Source organism: Aptenodytes forsteri, unplaced genomic scaffold, assembly GCF_000699145.1.
Source record: "Aptenodytes forsteri isolate BGI_AS27 unplaced genomic scaffold, ASM69914v1 Scaffold136, whole genome shotgun sequence".
In the NCBI taxonomy this organism is placed as follows: Eukaryota; Metazoa; Chordata; class Aves; order Sphenisciformes; family Spheniscidae; genus Aptenodytes; species Aptenodytes forsteri.
In genome coordinates, this window is record NW_008796111.1 from 3,246,179 (window position 1) to 3,264,974 (window position 18,796).

Here is an 18,796-nt window from a genome sequence, read left to right on the forward strand (position 1 = left end):
AGTAATGAGCTGCGAGTACAGTGTTGTTCAGAATGTGAAGAAAGAGAGGATATCCGTGGGAAGGGCTTCATCTGTGCGGAAGAAAAAGTTTCCTTGATGGACTCCGTTGTTAAACGGACTGCCTTTAATTATTGTAACTTCAGACTGCGCCATGACACAGACATATTCAATCATGCCTGAGTCTTGAACATGAACTTCAGTACAAATCCACTGCTTGGGCTTCTAGCTTTTCAGATTCTCATATTACAGCTAGCACCGTAACGAGTTAACTTTACTCTGGCTGAGATCCACCTAGGAAGCACTGCACAGAGTCCACATTTCATTTACAGCACATTCGTCAGATTTTTTATTTCAAGAGGCAAAAATAGCTCCTTTCACTTGTTCAGTACAACAGAAATTAAAAAAAAAAAAAAATAGAAAATGCTGTTGGACCAAATCTATAACATCACTGACATTAGTACAAACTTGTCAGTTTACACCAGCAATGATCAGAAGGACATCAAGATTTGACTGATCTCATGTATAAAGTTGCTTAATCTTCTGGATGGATCGTTTCCACCAATCTTCCCAACGCTGAATTGTCAGCAGCTGAGCTGTACTTTCTTCCTTGATCTGGGCAAACTGCTGCTCAAGTTTACATTTGTATTTCTGTATAAACAACAAAAACAAAGGACAAAATTGGTAGTGATGAAATATAATTTTACTTTGCCTAAATCCAGGTCCTGATCCACTGTGTCAGAAGACTGCATACAGGCCACTTATTTTCTGCCTTCGACAATAGAACTACATGAACAATGAATTGTTCACTGCCTTCCTTCTGTGTTCCTTTTAAGTTTTGCTAAAAATGCAAGATCTCCATCTCACTTCCATTAGCTCCTAAGATTAAAGAGCTGCCTTCTCTAGACAAGAGAGAGGGAAGCATGCATCTCAAACATAGAATGCACGCTGGCTCTTGCCGGAACTTCCTAAGTCACAAGTATGAACTGAACTATTACAAAGCTGCTAAACAGAAACTTGTAGACTATCATGAAAACCTCAGGGCACCTTTATAAAGAGTCCATGCTCCAAAATATAAAATACCGTATTTTTAATGCAACATACATACATTCAGGAAAATATTTCTGTGGCATGCATTTACTATATCACACCCTGCTAACAAACAACGTTCAAAACTACACTGTAACCAGGTGCTTAGGTACCATGACTAGATACATAAAACATTCATGCAAATTTATAGTTTTGATGGCATTTGCCAGTGTATTTTACATTTCTCTATTAAAAATAGGTATTTTTAAAAAATTAATTCAGTTCACTGGGAGTACGATTACTTCCAGGACAGATGCATAAACACTGACCATTTATTTCCAAATGATTTAACATAAGAATATTCTCCTAATTGCTGAACGCTACTGTTTCACAAGCTATCGTCAGTGCAAGTCAGTCTCAGAGCTGTCTGGAATGTGCTCATTCTTCTAGCAGACTTAGCGAAGAAAGAGTGATGATTTTTATGGTGGAAACAATGATCTGTGATGGTTCAGGATGTAAGAGAGGATGTAAGTATCTTACAGCCCTTCACCTTTTATGGAAAAATCAGCCTTTGTGATCTAAGGCTAGAGCTGTAGGCTTTAGAAAGAAAGGTGAGCGAAAGCAAGCTGTATTGAAATGGCATTGTGGCAGCAGCTACTTTTTGAATTGTGTTGCTGCTGAAATGCATGAAGTGTCCTGTTTCTGTCACCATCCGTGCTTCCCTGCTGCAACAATTCCCCATTGTAATGTATCTGAATGAGAGGGCTCCCTGAGAAACCAACTCTGTCTGCTTTTGACAACATCACAAAGAAACGGACACGAGAGAGGTCTTCTACACACGGTGAATATGGCTTTAAGACCTGAAAACACTGTGTATATTAAAAACCTATACATAGCTATCATTTTCTTCTTAAAAAAAATCCACAACAGTAGCAGCCCCACTCACAGTCCTCTCCCACAGACCAACCTTATATACAGCATCTCTTGCCTCTATTGCTGCTACATGGCCCGGTGTAGTCTTAGCTGTTGTAACTGACGCAGTTTCTCTGCAAATAATATAGTCTGAATTGTCTGTAAGAGTAGTCATGGGTATTCCTGGCCAAGTCCTTCAAAAAAACAAAACAAACAAACGAAGCCACATGAGAGAGAAAGTTAGAATAGAGAGCAGATTATACTAATGCATGTTACTTGTACTTAAAGTGCAAAAGATTAAATTTTTTTTTTAATCTCCACAAAAGGATTACCCTACAAACTACCTTATTTAGTACAACCACCTTTTCTTTTAAAACTTTACTCTGCACAGTAAATAGAATTCGTATCTTCTGAGTGAAAATACACAGTATATTCATAGATTTGAAACTGTTGAATTGATAAATAATGGGTAGTAAAGTGGCATAGCAATAAAATTGAGATTGTATTGCTTTACAATACAATACATAATTCACTTTTATTTATTTGGATCCATTGCTATTCTTTCTTTAAAATCATCACCCACCCAAACTGCCCCATAACTAGTTAAATGACATTACTAATGATGAGCATAGTATTCAGCAGTTTCAACAAGTGCAGCAAAAAACTATGAGGACAGTGTATGATACCAGTTTAGAGAAGAGAAATTACATAGAACAGTGTTCAGTATCTTCAAATATTACCTGCTCCCACGTTTGGTTAACTGTTTAACTTCACAGATTCCTAGAGGAAGTCCAGCTTGTTTACGGCGGATTAAAGTGGATGTCTTCTCTCTTGGTATTTCAGTTTCTGGAAGATAACAGAACATAGACTCAGCAGCAACAAAACAATGGCAGCAGTACCACCATACGCAGCGAGATGCTCTTCACTTGCAAGAAATAGCTTTGCATGCTTGATCATGCAAACCTTTCCATTTAAAGTACTGTAGCATATAAAAGTCTCCTCTTCCTAGGGAAAGTCTGCTGCAATCTTTGAGAAGGAAGTGGAGGCCTGAACAAGCAATCTCTTCTTTACTTACTTGCTACTTGCACATCATCAATAGTGATACTTTCATCTAATTCCAGAAGCAGTTTTTCAGTGAAGGCAGCTAGTGCAGAAACAAAGTTCTGAGCACACTCGGCAGCACAGTCCTGTTGGGACATTGGAGACAAGTGAGAGGAATTCCTTTGATAACTTGATCTCCTCTCCTTTTAGTTTAGCTCCAAAAGAATTGCACAAGTATCCAACCTTGACATTTTTCAACAGCTGCAGATAACAGACATAAGGCTCTAGGTTGCACATAAAAGGGTCTAAAAAATGCCTCTCTGCAGTATTCTCAACACTACCTGATTACCTAAGGTAAAGTACAAAAAGCTATAGAGTTCTGTGTATAGTTTCCCAGTAGCTGAATATTTGGGTTAAGCATCTAAACCTGATAAAAACAGCTACCTGTAAATGCATCCTTCTGCCCAAATCAAAGGCCATTCTGGAATTTGAGTACTTTGGGTGGACGTGCTTAGGCCAGGTATTATTCTAAAACAGGGTATGTGTGTTTCTGTGTTTGTATGCAGAGCTAAGAGGAGAAGGAGATATTACTTCGGAATTAAAAATATATATACTCTGCAGACAGTATAGAATTTTGAGTAAGTGGCCTGAGAGAAATAAGCAAAGAGCTTTAATGCTGGGGAAATGACCTTCAATAACCCTAGAGGATGGAGCAGGAAAAGTGTTTTGATTCCCAGATCTCCCCTGTAAAATTCTGCTTATTCCAGTTCTTAATCCTGTGTAGAAAAATGTCAATTATTTGCACTAATGAAATGCACACAGAAGAAACCCTTCCAGGCATCTGTTGTCTGCAAGTAATATAATTAACCAGAGGATGTCACTGTTGCTCCCAGTTTAGACTTATAGCCAATAATTCTACCGTTAAGTTATGTCATCTCTTCCTCAGTACGTTCTATGAATGATGCAAAAGATCAGTTAGTTCTACAATAAATCTATGCACGTGTACGTGTGCACATGCCTTTATTTATGTATTGATCTAATGCTGATAATAATGCTGATAATAACTTAATAATAATGCTGGTAATAACTTAATAACACTGATAATAACTTAAAAGCTGAAAGATATATGAACCCGATTGCTTAAAAAGTTTACTTTTGATGGGGAGGAAAAATGTATCCAAGATGTACTCTCCTCTCCAAATGCCACATCTAAGTTCATATTAAGCAACGGCTTTACTACTACCTGCAGCATCTGTGTGTTGAGATGAATACCATCAGCTTGGTCTTTTTGCCTTTTTATTTCCTCTTGGCACAAAGCGTCCAGCTGAAGTAAGTTGTCTGGGTGTCCCAGAGAGGGACGTAATTGATTCTTGTGCAGAGCCTTTAAGTAAATACATAAGAAAGAAATGCCTTCAGTACAGAACGTGCAATTGAGTCGTAATAAGGAAGAAGTAAAACCCACACATTTCATATAAAAGTATTCAGAAAGACAAAGAAAATTTAGTGTATTCCTTAGCTGTCTAGAGATAAACCTTGCAGTGCAGTATATACCAAATTGCCTATCTGCTGGAGAACAGGGTCTCTGATCTCACCTTGGTTTTCATTTTCAACAAATAATAATCTCTCCTACCAAGTGGTAAACAAGATATTTTTTATATCTTTATATTTGTATTTTTTCCTGAATTTAACTTAATACTCAGAGGGACAAAATCTCAAGATACTACTCTAACATTTTCTGCATGATCTCCATTATGATTCTGTTGCCAGTTCTGATATTACCAGACAAAATATACCTCTTTTTTGAAAGACAGTAAATGATGATATTTCACTATCCGTATGTCATATACCTACAAACGAGTGCACCCATACAGTATGAGCTGTATAGCCATACCACAAAGTCACAGCCCTTAAAGAGTTTACAATCTAAGAGTAAGATGACAGGCAGAGCTGTACAAGATTATAAAGAGGCAGCCCAATGCTGGAAGCAGTGAGAGAAGGGACTGAGTTACTAGAAATACAAAGCTTCCAGTAGAACTACACAGACTAACTGCAAACACAGGAACTAAATCTGTGGCTAGCTCAGCAGTGAGTGATTAAGCAAACAGCGAGATTAATAAGAAGAAAATTTTATAATTCTGATGCATTTAGCATTGCTTACACTGGAAGCATTCCAACATGTCCGTGACACATACCTTCACGCTCTCCCAGTCTTCCAGCTGTTTATTGAAGAGGTGCCGAATCTGACCAGTGGAATAGCTGAGCTTCTGCTCGTGTTCTTTTAAAAGGCTGTTAACTGCCAACTGGGAGACATAAGGGAGCTCCTTCTCAAACAACTTCAACTGATCCTGAAATTCTTTTTGGAAAAGACAGGCCGTTTATGTGACACAGAAGTATTCATTGCAAGGAGAAACACCACTCAGCCGAGTTGAATATACACTGCAAGGGTCAAACAACCTGGCATTTTCTCTCACAGAGATTCTGTCCCTGCCATTCCTTTTTCTAGGTCCAATGCTTTGAGAAACATACGCTTGGCTAAAAGATGTGACTTTGTACAGGTCTTTCAACTTAGTCAAATGCCCTTCTGCCACGCTTTTTGTAGCTGATAATATACCAAAGAGAATATTGTCCCAATTTCCAGTAAAATCAACTGGAGTTTTTCCACTGAGGGTGATCGATTAAGAAAGCTACATAATTTTCGATCGTTGCAATTTTCAGTTTACATAACTGAAAAATTACATACACAAGAAATTAAAAGTCTTAACTGAATGAATTTACCTATAAGACAGGAATTGTAGTAAACATCTGTCTGACTTTGGTATGACAATAGTTTCTGTTTGAGCACTTCTGCACAACGTTCAAATGTCTCTGGCAGATCTTCAGGCATTGTGATTTGAGGCTTCTCTTTTTGGTAGAACTCCTTCAGGAGATCAAGATAAAACAGAAAAGTTGTTGATAACATTCAAACAAGTCATATCTAGGCATATAACAGTAGCAGGGATATACAAGACTATCAACCACCCTCTTATTTGAGACCTGTTTTCTTCCTCTGATTCTGAAATGCTTAGTTAATATTTATAAAGAAACCTGTGATTAAAAATACACTGTGTCAAATACTACTTAAAAATTAGATGCACTGGTGAAGAAAGGAAAATTTTTGGATGGCCATCCAAACATTGTAAAGAACCAAATTATTTAGCTGACACAGGAGTAGACCCATGAAAGCAAAAGTGACTGAAGAACACTGGGTTTTCCTACCTCAGCAAGACAGAGCAAGCTGTTATTTCCCGTCCAGAGAATATTCATAATAATCCCTTTAAAAGTACTGAAAACAAACAAAATTTAAAAAAATTTAAAAAGGCAATCACACTGTAAAAAGATCACATTGGCAATATTTACTGTTTTTCAACTATTTTGTTCAGGTTTATTTTAATACATTTTTCAGACCATGCAGAAACAAATATTCAGAATGCCTAAGAACCTTCACCCCCATTAGTACAGATTCTCTTCAGAAGAAGCAAGGACTCTCAGATATTGTAAATGCTTACTGGAGAACACCTCCACGTCACTGGAACAAAAAAAGCAATCTTAGCCAACTTCCTGTGCTGAACACTTACCTTAAGAGCTTCCCATGCATTTTTGATAAACCAAAAATATTTGAAAGTGGGTCTAGCTGTTTACTGGAAGTATTTTGAAACACAATGTGGAACAAAATTCCCAGGCACTTAAACATCTCAGGCATTAACTTTAATAGTTTTGCACAGCACATGTGAAGTATCTCAATTCTATATGGTATAATTGCACATATCAAGAAAAAATATGATCATTTTCTTAGAGAAGGAGAATGGAACCATTTAAAAATCACCTCCTAAACACTTTGTTCCTTGTTTATTCATATAAATGTAATATTGAGCACAAGAATGTAGTGTATAAAATTTATCTTCTTAGAGGTTAAAATAACTGAAAGACAGGCTATTTTTGTAAATTATATGGTATAACTGCACATATCAAGAAAAAATATGATCATTTTCTTAGAGAAGGAGAATGGAACCATTTAAAAATCACCTCCTAAACACTTTGTTCCTTGTTTATTCATATAAATGTAATATTGAGCACAAGAATGTAGTGTATAAAATTTATCTTCTTAGAGGTTAAAATAACTGAAAGACAGGCTATTTTTGTAAATGTAGAAAATGGGCCCCAATGAGGCCACCCATTTTAGCTATTAAATAGAATAAAATGGATTAATTTTATATTCACTATTGTTATGCTGCAAAAAGGAACTGTTCTGTAAACACTTTGACCCATAAATATCAAGGTTAAATATCTCAAAGTTCAATGGTGAACTCTATAGTTCACGATTATAAATAAATAAGTAGATAAATAGATAGATAGGTAGGGGTTTTTTTTGCAGATTAACTTCTATTTCTGCAAATATACATGACTTACTCAGATTCTGGAGGCTTCTCTCCAAATATCTGGAATCTCTTGTCACTGAGAACTGGTCTGGTGTATTTCTGTGTCCTAGGGAGGCAAAACATTAATTTGAAACTATCCACAAGTATTTTCCTTCTCTGGCTGATTATTTGAGCTAGTCAGTCGTATGACGGACGTGAAACGGAATAAAAATTGGGAAAAAGGTAACTCTAAAACTAGTATTATATGAAAATAATTTTTTGATGGAAAAAAATTCTCAGGGCTTTCTCCTCAACAACTCTTCAAAACTTTTCTGTTGTTTTCACTATTACAGTAGCTCATTTCATCTATCTATGCACTAAGCTGAAGACATACTATTTAGACACCAGACCTGAAAATTAAGCCATATTGATTTAAGAGCCGGGTTAGTCTATATTTCAACAACTTCACAATACAAAACAACAGCAGATGAAGGAGAAAAAGAAGTGTTCTTCCAGCCAAAATCTGAAGGAAAAAAAAAAAGCAGTGCTGATCATGAGGACATAAACAGGGAAGAGATCCCAAATGATAAGCAGAGATGGAAAGAAGGCTAATACAAACAAGGATTAAGAATTTTTCAAAGAACAGGCAGTGGACAAAGTTTAAGTAAATTTCTGCATACGAATAGTATAAGTGGAATTCCTCCTTTCAGGGGTCTTACCTTCCTGCTGGCATCTTTTTTTTAAAAGATGACTTCTTGGTGATCCGAGTTGCATAGCTGTAAGTAGCAGAGTTCCGAGGACCTTTGTCAGATACACGTACGGGAGATGACTTCTTTGATGATGTGGGAAGAATTGCTTTATATTTAACAAGGAAAGATGAAGAACATTGTATAAATGCCAACTGAAGTCTTTTTTATACAGTTTGTATTCTCCTTTCTATAATGTTTCCTTACAACATTAAGGGGACAACTGTAGGAACAATCATTTCTGGCAGACAGAACTGAAGTAACCCAGCAGTGGCAACAGCAATAAAGGTTGTGCATTGGGGCATGAGTAACGGGAATGTCACAGAAAATATGTGGTAGATGGGAGGAGATTTAAAACAACATTAAGGCAGGGAATAAGAAGGAGAATGAATGGGCTACATTCATAGTCTTGGCTGTGATCAGGACTTAGAAATGGGGAAGAGGGAGAGAATATCTTCGGAAGTGGCTGAAGGAGTCAAGCTCTGGAGAAGAGAGATGAGGAAATGGGAACACTAGGTAGGGAGCAGTTGGGGTTACCTCTGCACTCACCTTTGAGTGCACTGTGAGAAGGACCCCTGATCCCCTACATATTTTCATGACTTCTCTTCTAATTCTTTTCTCCATCCCTTTTCCCTTTCGCTATCACAAATATGGGTACTCTTTATAAAATTATTATCTCATCCTGCAGCTTTCATTGGTTAAGAGCCAAAAATCATCTTCTTATTGCAAAGTAAAGATATCCAAGAAAAAAGTTGTGATGCAGAACTCTCAGAGCTAGCATGTAAGCCACTGCCCTGGAACATGCTAGACCTGCTCAGTGATATGCTAGGAACTACAATTTGTAATATATTAAAAGAAATGCTGGCACACCTGGTCGTAATGAACGCGAGTGATCCTTTCTTTCCTGATTTAGGCCTGAAGATTTTCTGGACGGCTGAATTCTGAAACAAAAAAAGAGCTAAGCAGCTATCGAATACCCTGCTATTTTATATACTATACTACATATTACATAGAGAACTATGTAAGTTCTCTATCCCTACCATGTGCTAAGTGCAGTTAAATTTCTGAGATAATATTTAACAGATAGGATTACTTTTACAACTGACAGTGTAAATATAAGTACTTTCATGGGACTAACTAATTGTTTAACTGGAATTTCAGAATTTCTAAAAGCAAAACTGCATTAAAATATTTATTTGCAAATCAGACACTTGTCATACCGTTCATTTCACACTTTGTATGTTCATTCAACTATGTAGCACGTAATCACCTTTTAACTAAAATAAGGCTCTAGAAGACAAAAATTTAATACCTAAAATTTATCATAGCGCTATAAACTAGATGTCACTTATTACTCACAATGGGGTATTTTTGGCTATTAGAAATCTTGCTCTTAAAAAGAAAGCAGTCTCAGCTAGACTGACCAGAAAGTATGTAGTTGTATTACCTATGAACAATATATTCAATAGTTCTGTGTATACAAAGGTAAACTACAAAATATGAATTCAGGAAAACCTTTATGTGCTTCTGGAATATAAATTTAAAAAATACTGTAGTGAAGCCCCGTGTAGTGTTATCATGAGCCTCATGAAGAGAAGAGATATATATAGTAAAGAAAATATAAATAAAGACAATGACAGAAAAATACCTTTAGGCAAACAAGTACTTACTCGAGTAAATTTCTGATAACGCTTACTGATAAATCATCAACTGCAGACTTTCCCATTCTGCTTGGATTTAACAAAGGAAATTTGACAGGATCCAGCCCTATCACCATCACTTTGTTCTCATCTCTGAGATGCTCTGTTCGAATGGCAACAGCAATTGGACCTTGTAATGTAATGTCTGTTGCAAGAGGGGTAAAGTCCTCCTGAAATGGGAAGAAAAATGAAACCCTGTTGACTGTAGCAGGCAATTAGTGAAAGCATTACTGCTTAATAACATGTAGTTACTGATTACTAAAGCAGACCTTCCAAACATGCACTATTTTGCTTCACAGGCTGAAAGAAAGCTTTTTGTAATTCTAGTAGTAATGTTGTTACAGCTATACAACTCTGAGACACTTAAAAGTAGTTAAGAGTAGATTCTCGTAATTATCATAAGCAGTATTTAAGTATATACCCATAAAACAATGATCCACTGTAGATTCCAAAGTAAAGACAGACTTTCCAGACAAGGAAGGAAAAGAAAAAAACAAACCCCACTCGATAAAAAAATCTCTTCAGGACACATTTGATTATTTTTTTTTAATTCTTTAAAGAAACCCATGAAATTTGTATCTATGAATAGTGCTACACCTTGAAAATAAACTCTTGTGAAGAACTGAGCAACTCATCGTGATGCTGCGCATCTTTAACATTTTGTAAACTCAGTGATGACTGATTTACTCAGCCTCTTAAAAAAGCTGACCTAATGTTACAATGTCTTGGACAGCTTGGCGTAATGCAGCATCTTTCTTCATTTGAAAATTCAAAGCACAGATTCTGAAAAACCTTTAAAACATATACACATAAAAATTCACTCAATATTAAATAAAATATAGAGAACTTAAATGCTATCTTACATTATCATGTGGGCTCATTGCTTTTACTAGCAAGCAGTCAAGATACTGGCTCCTCTTTTTCAGTTCTTTCAACATTACTTTGGCAAAATCATACAACTCTTCAGAAGCCAAAGCCTGAAAGATATGGTAATACAGATGGTATTTACTAAACCAGCTATTTCAGTCTTCTCAAATAGGCTGACTGTTGCATACAACATCATTTGACTCTGTTCTGTCACCATTTTATTTACCCATACATGCAAGCAATGAGATTGTATAGAGGCTGACGTTTTTGTTTGGCAAACAGGAAAACAGGTACAGGACATTCCTGAGCAAAAAGTCTGTGGTAAAGTACTCTTTCTGCCCACCCCCCAAATGTGTATAAACATAAGTCTACCTCAAAAATATTAGTTTATACATCATACAAACATGCACAGTGAGTCAAATTAATACCAAGTCAAATTAAATACCATTTCGTGCTGATTAGAACTTACTTCTTTATCTGTGGTAGGATGAGCACAAGCATCTATCTTCTGATGGAGCTTCTCCAGATAAGAGTTTAATGTCACTGCCTGCAAATTGGAATTTGCTACCTAAAGCAGAAGCAGATATTGGTGAAGTGAAATCCCATTCAAGGCATTTTCAGAGGCTCTACTTTGAAACCACTAGACTTGCTGGTAAAAACACTCAATCACCGGTACTCAGAGGAGAAGCTGAAAACAATAAATCACAAAAGCAACACTTCATGTCCTTCACTGCACCACACAAAAATGCTGGCCTATTCAGATGGACATACTCAATGTGCTGCAAGACCATAGTCTTCCAGCATAGCTGCAGCAGTAGTAAAAACATAGTTTTAAGCTGATAATGGCATAAAACAGGTTTTGAATGAATAAAGTCACTTAATGTTTGTCCACTCTGAATTCAGCTAAAAATCTCTTCAATGGAATAAAAGAAAAATGATTATAATTCATTTAAACAAAGTTCTGATGTTTCTGTTTGTACCTCTGATTTGATTTGCACTCGTAGATTTGTCAAAAACCGTTGGATCTTCTCCATAAAGACTCGATTCATAAAGAGATAATGGAACTTTGTTTCAGACCGGTTGATAAGTTCAGTAGCCTTTAAAAATGCCAGAAACAAGAGACAGAACTAATTAATTTTCACTTTTTAAAACTTAAATAATAGAACTCACCATTTCTACTTATTTTTCCCATCATGTAATTGCCACACAGAGCGGTCTTACAGTCCTAATCTGGGAGCAGGATGATTATAAATCACATCAAATATGCCAATATAAGACATAAGTTGAAAGAATGAAACTCTGCACACCTGCTCCAAGCAGCTCGATTCCATTTTCTCCATATCTTTCTTGATTGAACTTTCAAAAGAGTCAATACGCTTACTTTCTTTATGAAGACGCTTGCTGAAAGACTTTACCTCCTCAGGAGAAAAGTTACCTCCCTCCAAAAATAATCTGAAAGCAACCAGCAAAGTAAAAGCAATTGGCTCTGAGTCTTCCTTTTCTCAAAGACTATTTTAGCTAAGCAGCCGTAAAACATAGATATCAACACAAATGTGACGGAAATAGTATAATTGTGGCTTGACAAAATAAATATGTTTTTTTTAAATAGCAAACTAGATGAATAACAAAATAAACTTTCATTTTACTGTTCTGCCTATGCAACAAACGCTGATGCCCAGAAATAGGTAACTATTTGTAAACAACGCTACAATGAAATTTCTATACCTGCAAGCTTTGAGAAAATCCACGTTTGAATCCCTTAATTTTCCTAAAGCTTCCTCCAAATAGTTCCTGTAACTCCTCAGGGAAACCTGGATCACTTCCAGATGATTATGTAGCTCTGAGTGCAGACTGTTGCTGAAAGAAACTAACCTAACAGCAAATAATAAGAGACAGGGAAAACATATAGAAAGAGGAGTACACATTACGATCCAGAGACTGCTGGCTGTAAAGATGTGAACAACATCTGAGAACTCAAGAGTGTTTTAGTATTCTGAAAGCAACTCACTGAGCTGTGATTGTTTTGATGAACGCTCAGAAGATATCAGCAAGCAGTTGATGCCATTGGAGAGTATCCTAATTGGTTCTGAACCAATTAGTTAATTGCTATTACTGTGCAGGTTCAGAAACTGGATAAAATCTAAACAGATGAAACATCTTTGCTACTTTAAGACTGCCAGCACTTTGAAAATATATAAAAATTGTCATCCATTCAGTACTGATTTTAATTTCTCCAGGGAGAGACAAAGGAAACAAAAAATCTTCACTTTTTTTTAGAGTTTCATGAAGCAGTCTTCATTGAAGAGTAATGACATATAAAATAGATTCAGAACGCAAACCAGGAACATCTCAGACAGCAATCAGGAGTATTTAACCATAAACTCACAGCCAGCAACACCTGTGGCACACTTACTTCTCAGTCATAGGAGCATTGCGGAATACAGACTCCATGTCACAGATTCGTGAATGTAAGTTTTTGCTGATGTTATTTTGCTGATCACAAAATTTGAGAAATTCAGCTCTCTCCTTTTTCAGAGCTTCCACCACCCCTGCACAGTGGCACTCTAGACGCTCTTTGTGAAGCACCAGTTCCACTGATAAGAAAAGAAATTTCACAATATGGTCATTATTCCATTTACTGTGGACTGTGACAACCACCAGCCAACCTATTATCAGAAGCAGTGGTAAAATAAACCAAGCTAGATCTCAGAGTGGCTAAAACATACAAACAAAATACATCTGATTCTGTGTCTTTGACTTTTCTCCTGTGTTTGACATATATCCCTGGCAGCTCCTAATCCATTCAAATCACAAATGTCTTTTGTTTGCTCTAAGCCCTCTTTTTCCTTTATTTTTGGTCACTGCTGACATCTCCGTTATCTCTCTGTTCTCAGTCTTGTAACAAAAGTAAAAGTAAAGGATTTTTTTTTTTAATGGAAAATACACTTCTCCCTATTTTTGTGGGGAAAAAAAAAATCATTTTTGGTCTCCCTTCTGCAATGATAGTTGGATAAATCAAGAACCAGCCAATCAGCCTCAAGAAAACTGCCAGAAAAGGCACCTGCCCTCTTTGCAGGAAAAACTGGAATTGAAAAATTATTTGCCTGTTCTCCCAAAAGAGAATTTTTTAGTTTATATGTTAAAGATCAACAAACCTGTCTTAAATAATTTATTTTTTTTTCCCACCAGAAAACCCTGACACTTCTCATACAAAAAAAGAGTTCTGATTAGTGGCCAATCTGTAGCTGCTCAGTGATATCTCATATAGCTAAATCCTTCCTCTCCTGTATTCAGGAGCCAAGCCCTGGCATTTCATCTCTCCCAACACTTGCTAATTCTTTTTCTGCAACACTTTCAAAATTATTTTTTGTACATTGCAAACTCTTGTTAAATAATTTCAAGAAGAATGAGGATCACAACGACAATAGAAACTGAATGTTCTACATGTTTTACAATCCAGTCATTGATCAAGGCACTGCCAGGTATTTTCCAAACATAAGATAGCACAAACCAGTATGAGCTACAGAAAAGAAACATCTTTTTAAAATATGAGTAACATATTATACTAGGAATTAGTAGACACTCAACTGCTTCCTACCGTCCTCTACTACTGAGTCAACTGACACTGAAACAAATTTTGGTCCACTTATGATCGTCTCTAAATGAAGACATGTAATGTTCAGAGTAAAAAAAAGTCAGTACCAGCTCTAACATTGTAGATATTTGTCTCTATATTCCCCTGCCTTCGTTGATGCAAGCGAAGAAACAGCTGAAGTTCTGAATTCAGCTCCTCTTTCTTGGCAGCTACAAAGGCACAGGAGTTGGACAAGGACTCTGCAAACCATTTCTCCAAGTGTTCAAAAAAGCAGAGGCGAATCCTATGATTGAAAAAGAAATATTACAGTGACGAATGGTAAGTAATAAATAAGAATTTATTAAATATATTAATTCTAAGAATTTAACATCTGACTGTAGGAAGATATGGTTTCATAACCATTTGCACAATACTGGTGGAGTTTTTGAGCTGGCTGCATACTACTGAGTACCAGGCATTTTACCTTCATGGCTCTGCAGGGAATTGGGGCAAATTATTTGCCTTTCTGTAATATGTTTTCTCACTAAATAATTTTCTGTAAAATATGAATGTTCTTTAAGTGGTAAATGCTTGTGTGGTACTTTGAGAGCCATGGATGAAAAGCAATATAAAAATTTTCTCTTATTTTTATCAATTTAAAAAGAGGAATAACATCAAAATAATTAGATAATTTTCACATCTTTAGTCTAATGTTTCTTCCAAACAGCTGAAATTTGTCTATTACCTAAAGGGAAAGCAAGAACGTAAACTGTTTTCTACTAACCATTTCTTCAGCTCTACGAACACGGTTTCTTTGATAAGTACATATTTCAGGTACACAGGGAGTGATTCTTCTTTTTCATATTTTGTAAAGTAAGTCTCTGGGATGTCAGTCTTTCCTGCCTCTTCAACTCCAAGGACTGTGTAAGAGTTTCCACTAGAAGTGGAAAAGGTCTCAACAGCAATTTCAGAGCTTTCTGCCTTGCTGCTGTTGAACACAGCCTAGGAAACAACCGGAAATCATCATCTGTTACCTTTAGAGGTATAAGCACAGAATCAACAGTGCACAAGCTAGTGTAAGAATCCTAAGAATATTAAGAATAATGTTCTCATTCTCAATTTGGATAACATTCATACAGAGAATATGTTTGCAAGTCTCAATGGGCAGAGTCATCAATGTTTTAAAAGGTTTTCGTTATGGTAATAAATTCACGTAACTAAAGACCCGAAAAACTAATACTTAGATACAAATACAGCTTAAATCATTCACCGTGGGTTAAGAATACTATGATGAAAGAAAGAAAGAAAGAAAGAAAGAAAGAAAGAAAGAAAGAAAGAAAGAAAGAAAGAAAGAAAGAAAGAAAGAAAGAAAGAAAGAAAGAAAGAAAGAAAGAAAGAAAGAAAGAAAGAAAGAAAGAAAGAAAGAAAGAAAGAAAGAAAGAAAGAAAGAAAGAAAGAAAGAAAGAAAGAAAGAAAGAAAGAAAGAAAGAAAGAAAGAAAGAAAGAAAGAAAGAAAGAAAGAAAGAAAGAAAGAAAGAAAGAAAGAAAGAAAGAAAGAAAGAAAGAAAGAAAGAAAGAAAGATAGATATTAAAAAAAAAACAACTATGCAAAAGGTTTTTACAAGGGTAAAAGCAGTGCATAAGGAACAGTTGTAAACTGTTTTATACGCTCCATTTCCCCATAAAAAGGATCTAAAGCCCTAATAATCCAGAAATGAAAACAATAAAGACTCCTGCGTGCTTTGTGTACAACTAAATCTAATCTACTTCAAGGAATTTAGACTCACCTCAGCAAAAAGAAGACTTCCTATTCATCATTATTTTGTGCAAGACTTCCTTCACCTTCAAATATATTCTCTTGTTCACTTACCTGTGTAAAGCTTACTCCCTGTTCTGCACGCTCAGTTTCTTCACTTTCATGAGGAATACTCTCCCCATTTTCTTCTTCCTCTGTTTCTTCAGTTTCCTGTGCAAAGATCTCCTCATCCTCAACTGTGTTTGTTTCTTCATTTTCTCGTTGACAACTGTCCATCTTTTCCTCTCCTTCATTTTCTTGCACAATGCTCTCAGCTTGCTGCTCCACCAGACGTTCATCTTCTGAAGCCTTAACTAGTTATTTCCAGTTAAAGCAGAGTTTTACTGGTCACAATCCAAAGAAATACAGATTGAAAAACAAGAAAGCAAAAATACCTGTTTGTACCGTTGAGGTATTACCTTGATCTTGAAATGTGGAGTCCATCTTTCCTTGCAAGTTCTAAAAGCAAAACAACAACAACAAAAAACGCCACACAATTTAAAAATAAGGAATTGCTTGCTTATAAGGAATCCACATTCCTTCTCAAAAATATATCAAAAGATAAGATATGATAGTCTTGAACGAATCACTTATCTTCTAAAGAAGCTATAACACTCAAATTGATTAATATAATTTTGTTACCTTGCAGTTTTCTGTTTAAAAGGCAAGTGAACTTGCTGAAATGCAGTTTGCAACAAGGACAGAGTTAAAAGTGTGGGACAAAGAAAGGTTTTGTGTTTCCCCCCTCTATTTCTACCAAAAGCACTTCAGTCCTATGGCCAAAACAATGCTTTAGCTTATATAATCTAAATTTTAAAGCTAATGTAAATTTTCCCAAAAGTGAAAAATTAATGCACCAGTAAGATTTTAAACCAAAAGAAGTTTTTCTTTATACCTGTTTGAAGATTTCCTTTACATTAAAATATTGGCTGATGGATATGCTATAAGAAATCAATTCCCACAAAATAGCTTCTGGGTAAGCCATTACTTCGTCCACTAGAACTTGGTTGAATGTCTCATACCTGTCAAATTTAATGTCACTGTTTAAGAGACTCAAGTATGTATAGAAATAAAATGAAATACGACTACAATGTCTTTAAATCCAAATCTAACTTTTCGACCAATCTCATAAAACCTTTAGGCTAAACATTGTACTGTATCTGTTTAGCCTGAATACAATCACATCCTGGCTTGTTACTAGAGATTATTTCGTTACAAATAGATAAATGCACAAAAGTTAAGAAATATTCACAATAAAGTATTTCAGATCTTTCATTTTGGGTGGGAAACCATTCAAGACCTGTGCTTACATAAGGAATATTAGAAGTGAGAGGTCAAATTACTGTCTTTCATGCTAGTTCTGTATCATGCTCAGCTGTGACTGAAGCTTTTCTGGTTTATTTTCATTTTACTTGGAAATGAAAACTAATGGTTCAAACTGAGTCTTGATTCAAGAAAAATCAATGTTCCCACCTATTTTCATTTACATTTGCTTTGTCTCCTATACGAAGATAATTATGGGGAATTTATGTACGCGTTCAAATGTTCAGATAGATTACATTCCATCTCTGCAACCTCTCCCTGTATTTTCACTCACCTATAAAGGTACATTACCTTTGGGGTTTTTAAATTGTCCTAATGGATATAAAGAGCACTGTACCAACAGCTCTGAACGCAATTACAGTGTGAGGTGTGTGCATGTGTGTGTATCGGCCTCTCAGGTCCACATCGCTCTTCTAACATGCCTCCGATCTAACAGACAGAAAAGACCTTCTGGGTGTGAAAATATAACTGCTTCCTCTCTGGCTATTTAATCCTCAAACTTTCTGCTAAGATCTTCAGCAGGGAGAGTGGTATGTGTCAATTTGGATGTGATTTTTAAAGATGCAAATGGCTGATCATGAGAAATATAACAGAAAGATTACCAAAATACATACTTTGGCTACCTGAAAGTTATTAGTAACTTCTAGTCCTTGCGACTTTGAAAGAGATCAAATCTGTGAGCACAGGTGACGGCACAGACCTACTTTCTGATCCCCGTGATTCAAGAATCTGAACGACTACTTTTACCTTCTGAATAAATAATTATCCCATTGGCATGGATGACATAGTATACTACATAATAATACTGACCCGGTATATTTTTTAAATGATACCAGTCTTCCTTAGTCCTACTTCTAAAATGTGGGTATTATTTGCCTTAACCTTGTTCAATATGGAAATCATTTTATTTTACATTCTTACAAAGTAGCAAGCAATGTTTTTCCACACCTTCACACTACAGCATAAACAAGACCTAAATAGTACAACCAACATTCAAACATGCTTTACTTTTTAAGTTTGCACTACAAAATTCATACCTAGCTCTAATGTCATCTAAAGAAGAAAGGGCTTTCTCCAAATATTTCTTCAGCTTTTCTTCAGAGCTCGCTGTTCTCATTTCATCCAAAATTATATCCAGATTAGCTTCCATCATCTAAGGCCACATAAAAACAACCCAGTAGAAATTATTTAGTAATTACTAAAATGCTTCATAACTATTTAGGATTCAAGTAATTTAATTATGTATGTATATTCTACACCAAGAAGGGAAGCTACCTTACCAAAACTCATCTACTACGAAGACCTTTCATAATGACCAACATCTCTGACATTGCCACCCCAAGTTGCAGGTTATACCCATAATATGAGAACTTGACATACAAACAAGACTCTATACCTGCACAAGATCTTATGATTAA

The 18,796-nt window shown here is 35.9% G+C and overlaps 1 protein-coding gene across 1 annotated transcript in view; it reads right to left on the minus strand.

Moving 5' to 3' along the window:
* Window positions 1-516: 516 nt before the first annotated feature.
* The window catches only part of CCDC180 (coiled-coil domain containing 180), a 26,539-nt gene continuing 8,259 nt past the window's right edge, over window positions 517-18,796 (minus strand). Inside the window, exons 12-35 of the mRNA XM_019474063.1 lie at window positions 16,951-17,077; window positions 16,475-16,514; window positions 16,131-16,369; window positions 15,045-15,262; window positions 14,389-14,564; window positions 13,100-13,280; window positions 12,412-12,543; window positions 11,994-12,138; window positions 11,667-11,783; window positions 11,156-11,254; window positions 10,683-10,796; window positions 9,790-9,989; window positions 8,988-9,060; window positions 8,720-8,726; window positions 8,093-8,228; window positions 7,426-7,500; window positions 6,235-6,301; window positions 5,755-5,896; window positions 5,172-5,332; window positions 4,223-4,360; window positions 3,014-3,125; window positions 2,679-2,784; window positions 1,994-2,132; window positions 517-648 (exon numbers count right to left, since the gene is read on the minus strand). Of these exons, the coding sequence (XP_019329608.1) occupies window positions 517-648; window positions 1,994-2,132; window positions 2,679-2,784; window positions 3,014-3,125; window positions 4,223-4,360; window positions 5,172-5,332; window positions 5,755-5,896; window positions 6,235-6,301; window positions 7,426-7,500; window positions 8,093-8,228; window positions 8,720-8,726; window positions 8,988-9,060; window positions 9,790-9,989; window positions 10,683-10,796; window positions 11,156-11,254; window positions 11,667-11,783; window positions 11,994-12,138; window positions 12,412-12,543; window positions 13,100-13,280; window positions 14,389-14,564; window positions 15,045-15,262; window positions 16,131-16,369; window positions 16,475-16,514; window positions 16,951-17,077 (3,076 nt within the window). The remainder of the gene's footprint in view (window positions 649-1,993; window positions 2,133-2,678; window positions 2,785-3,013; window positions 3,126-4,222; window positions 4,361-5,171; window positions 5,333-5,754; window positions 5,897-6,234; window positions 6,302-7,425; window positions 7,501-8,092; window positions 8,229-8,719; window positions 8,727-8,987; window positions 9,061-9,789; window positions 9,990-10,682; window positions 10,797-11,155; window positions 11,255-11,666; window positions 11,784-11,993; window positions 12,139-12,411; window positions 12,544-13,099; window positions 13,281-14,388; window positions 14,565-15,044; window positions 15,263-16,130; window positions 16,370-16,474; window positions 16,515-16,950; window positions 17,078-18,796) is intronic.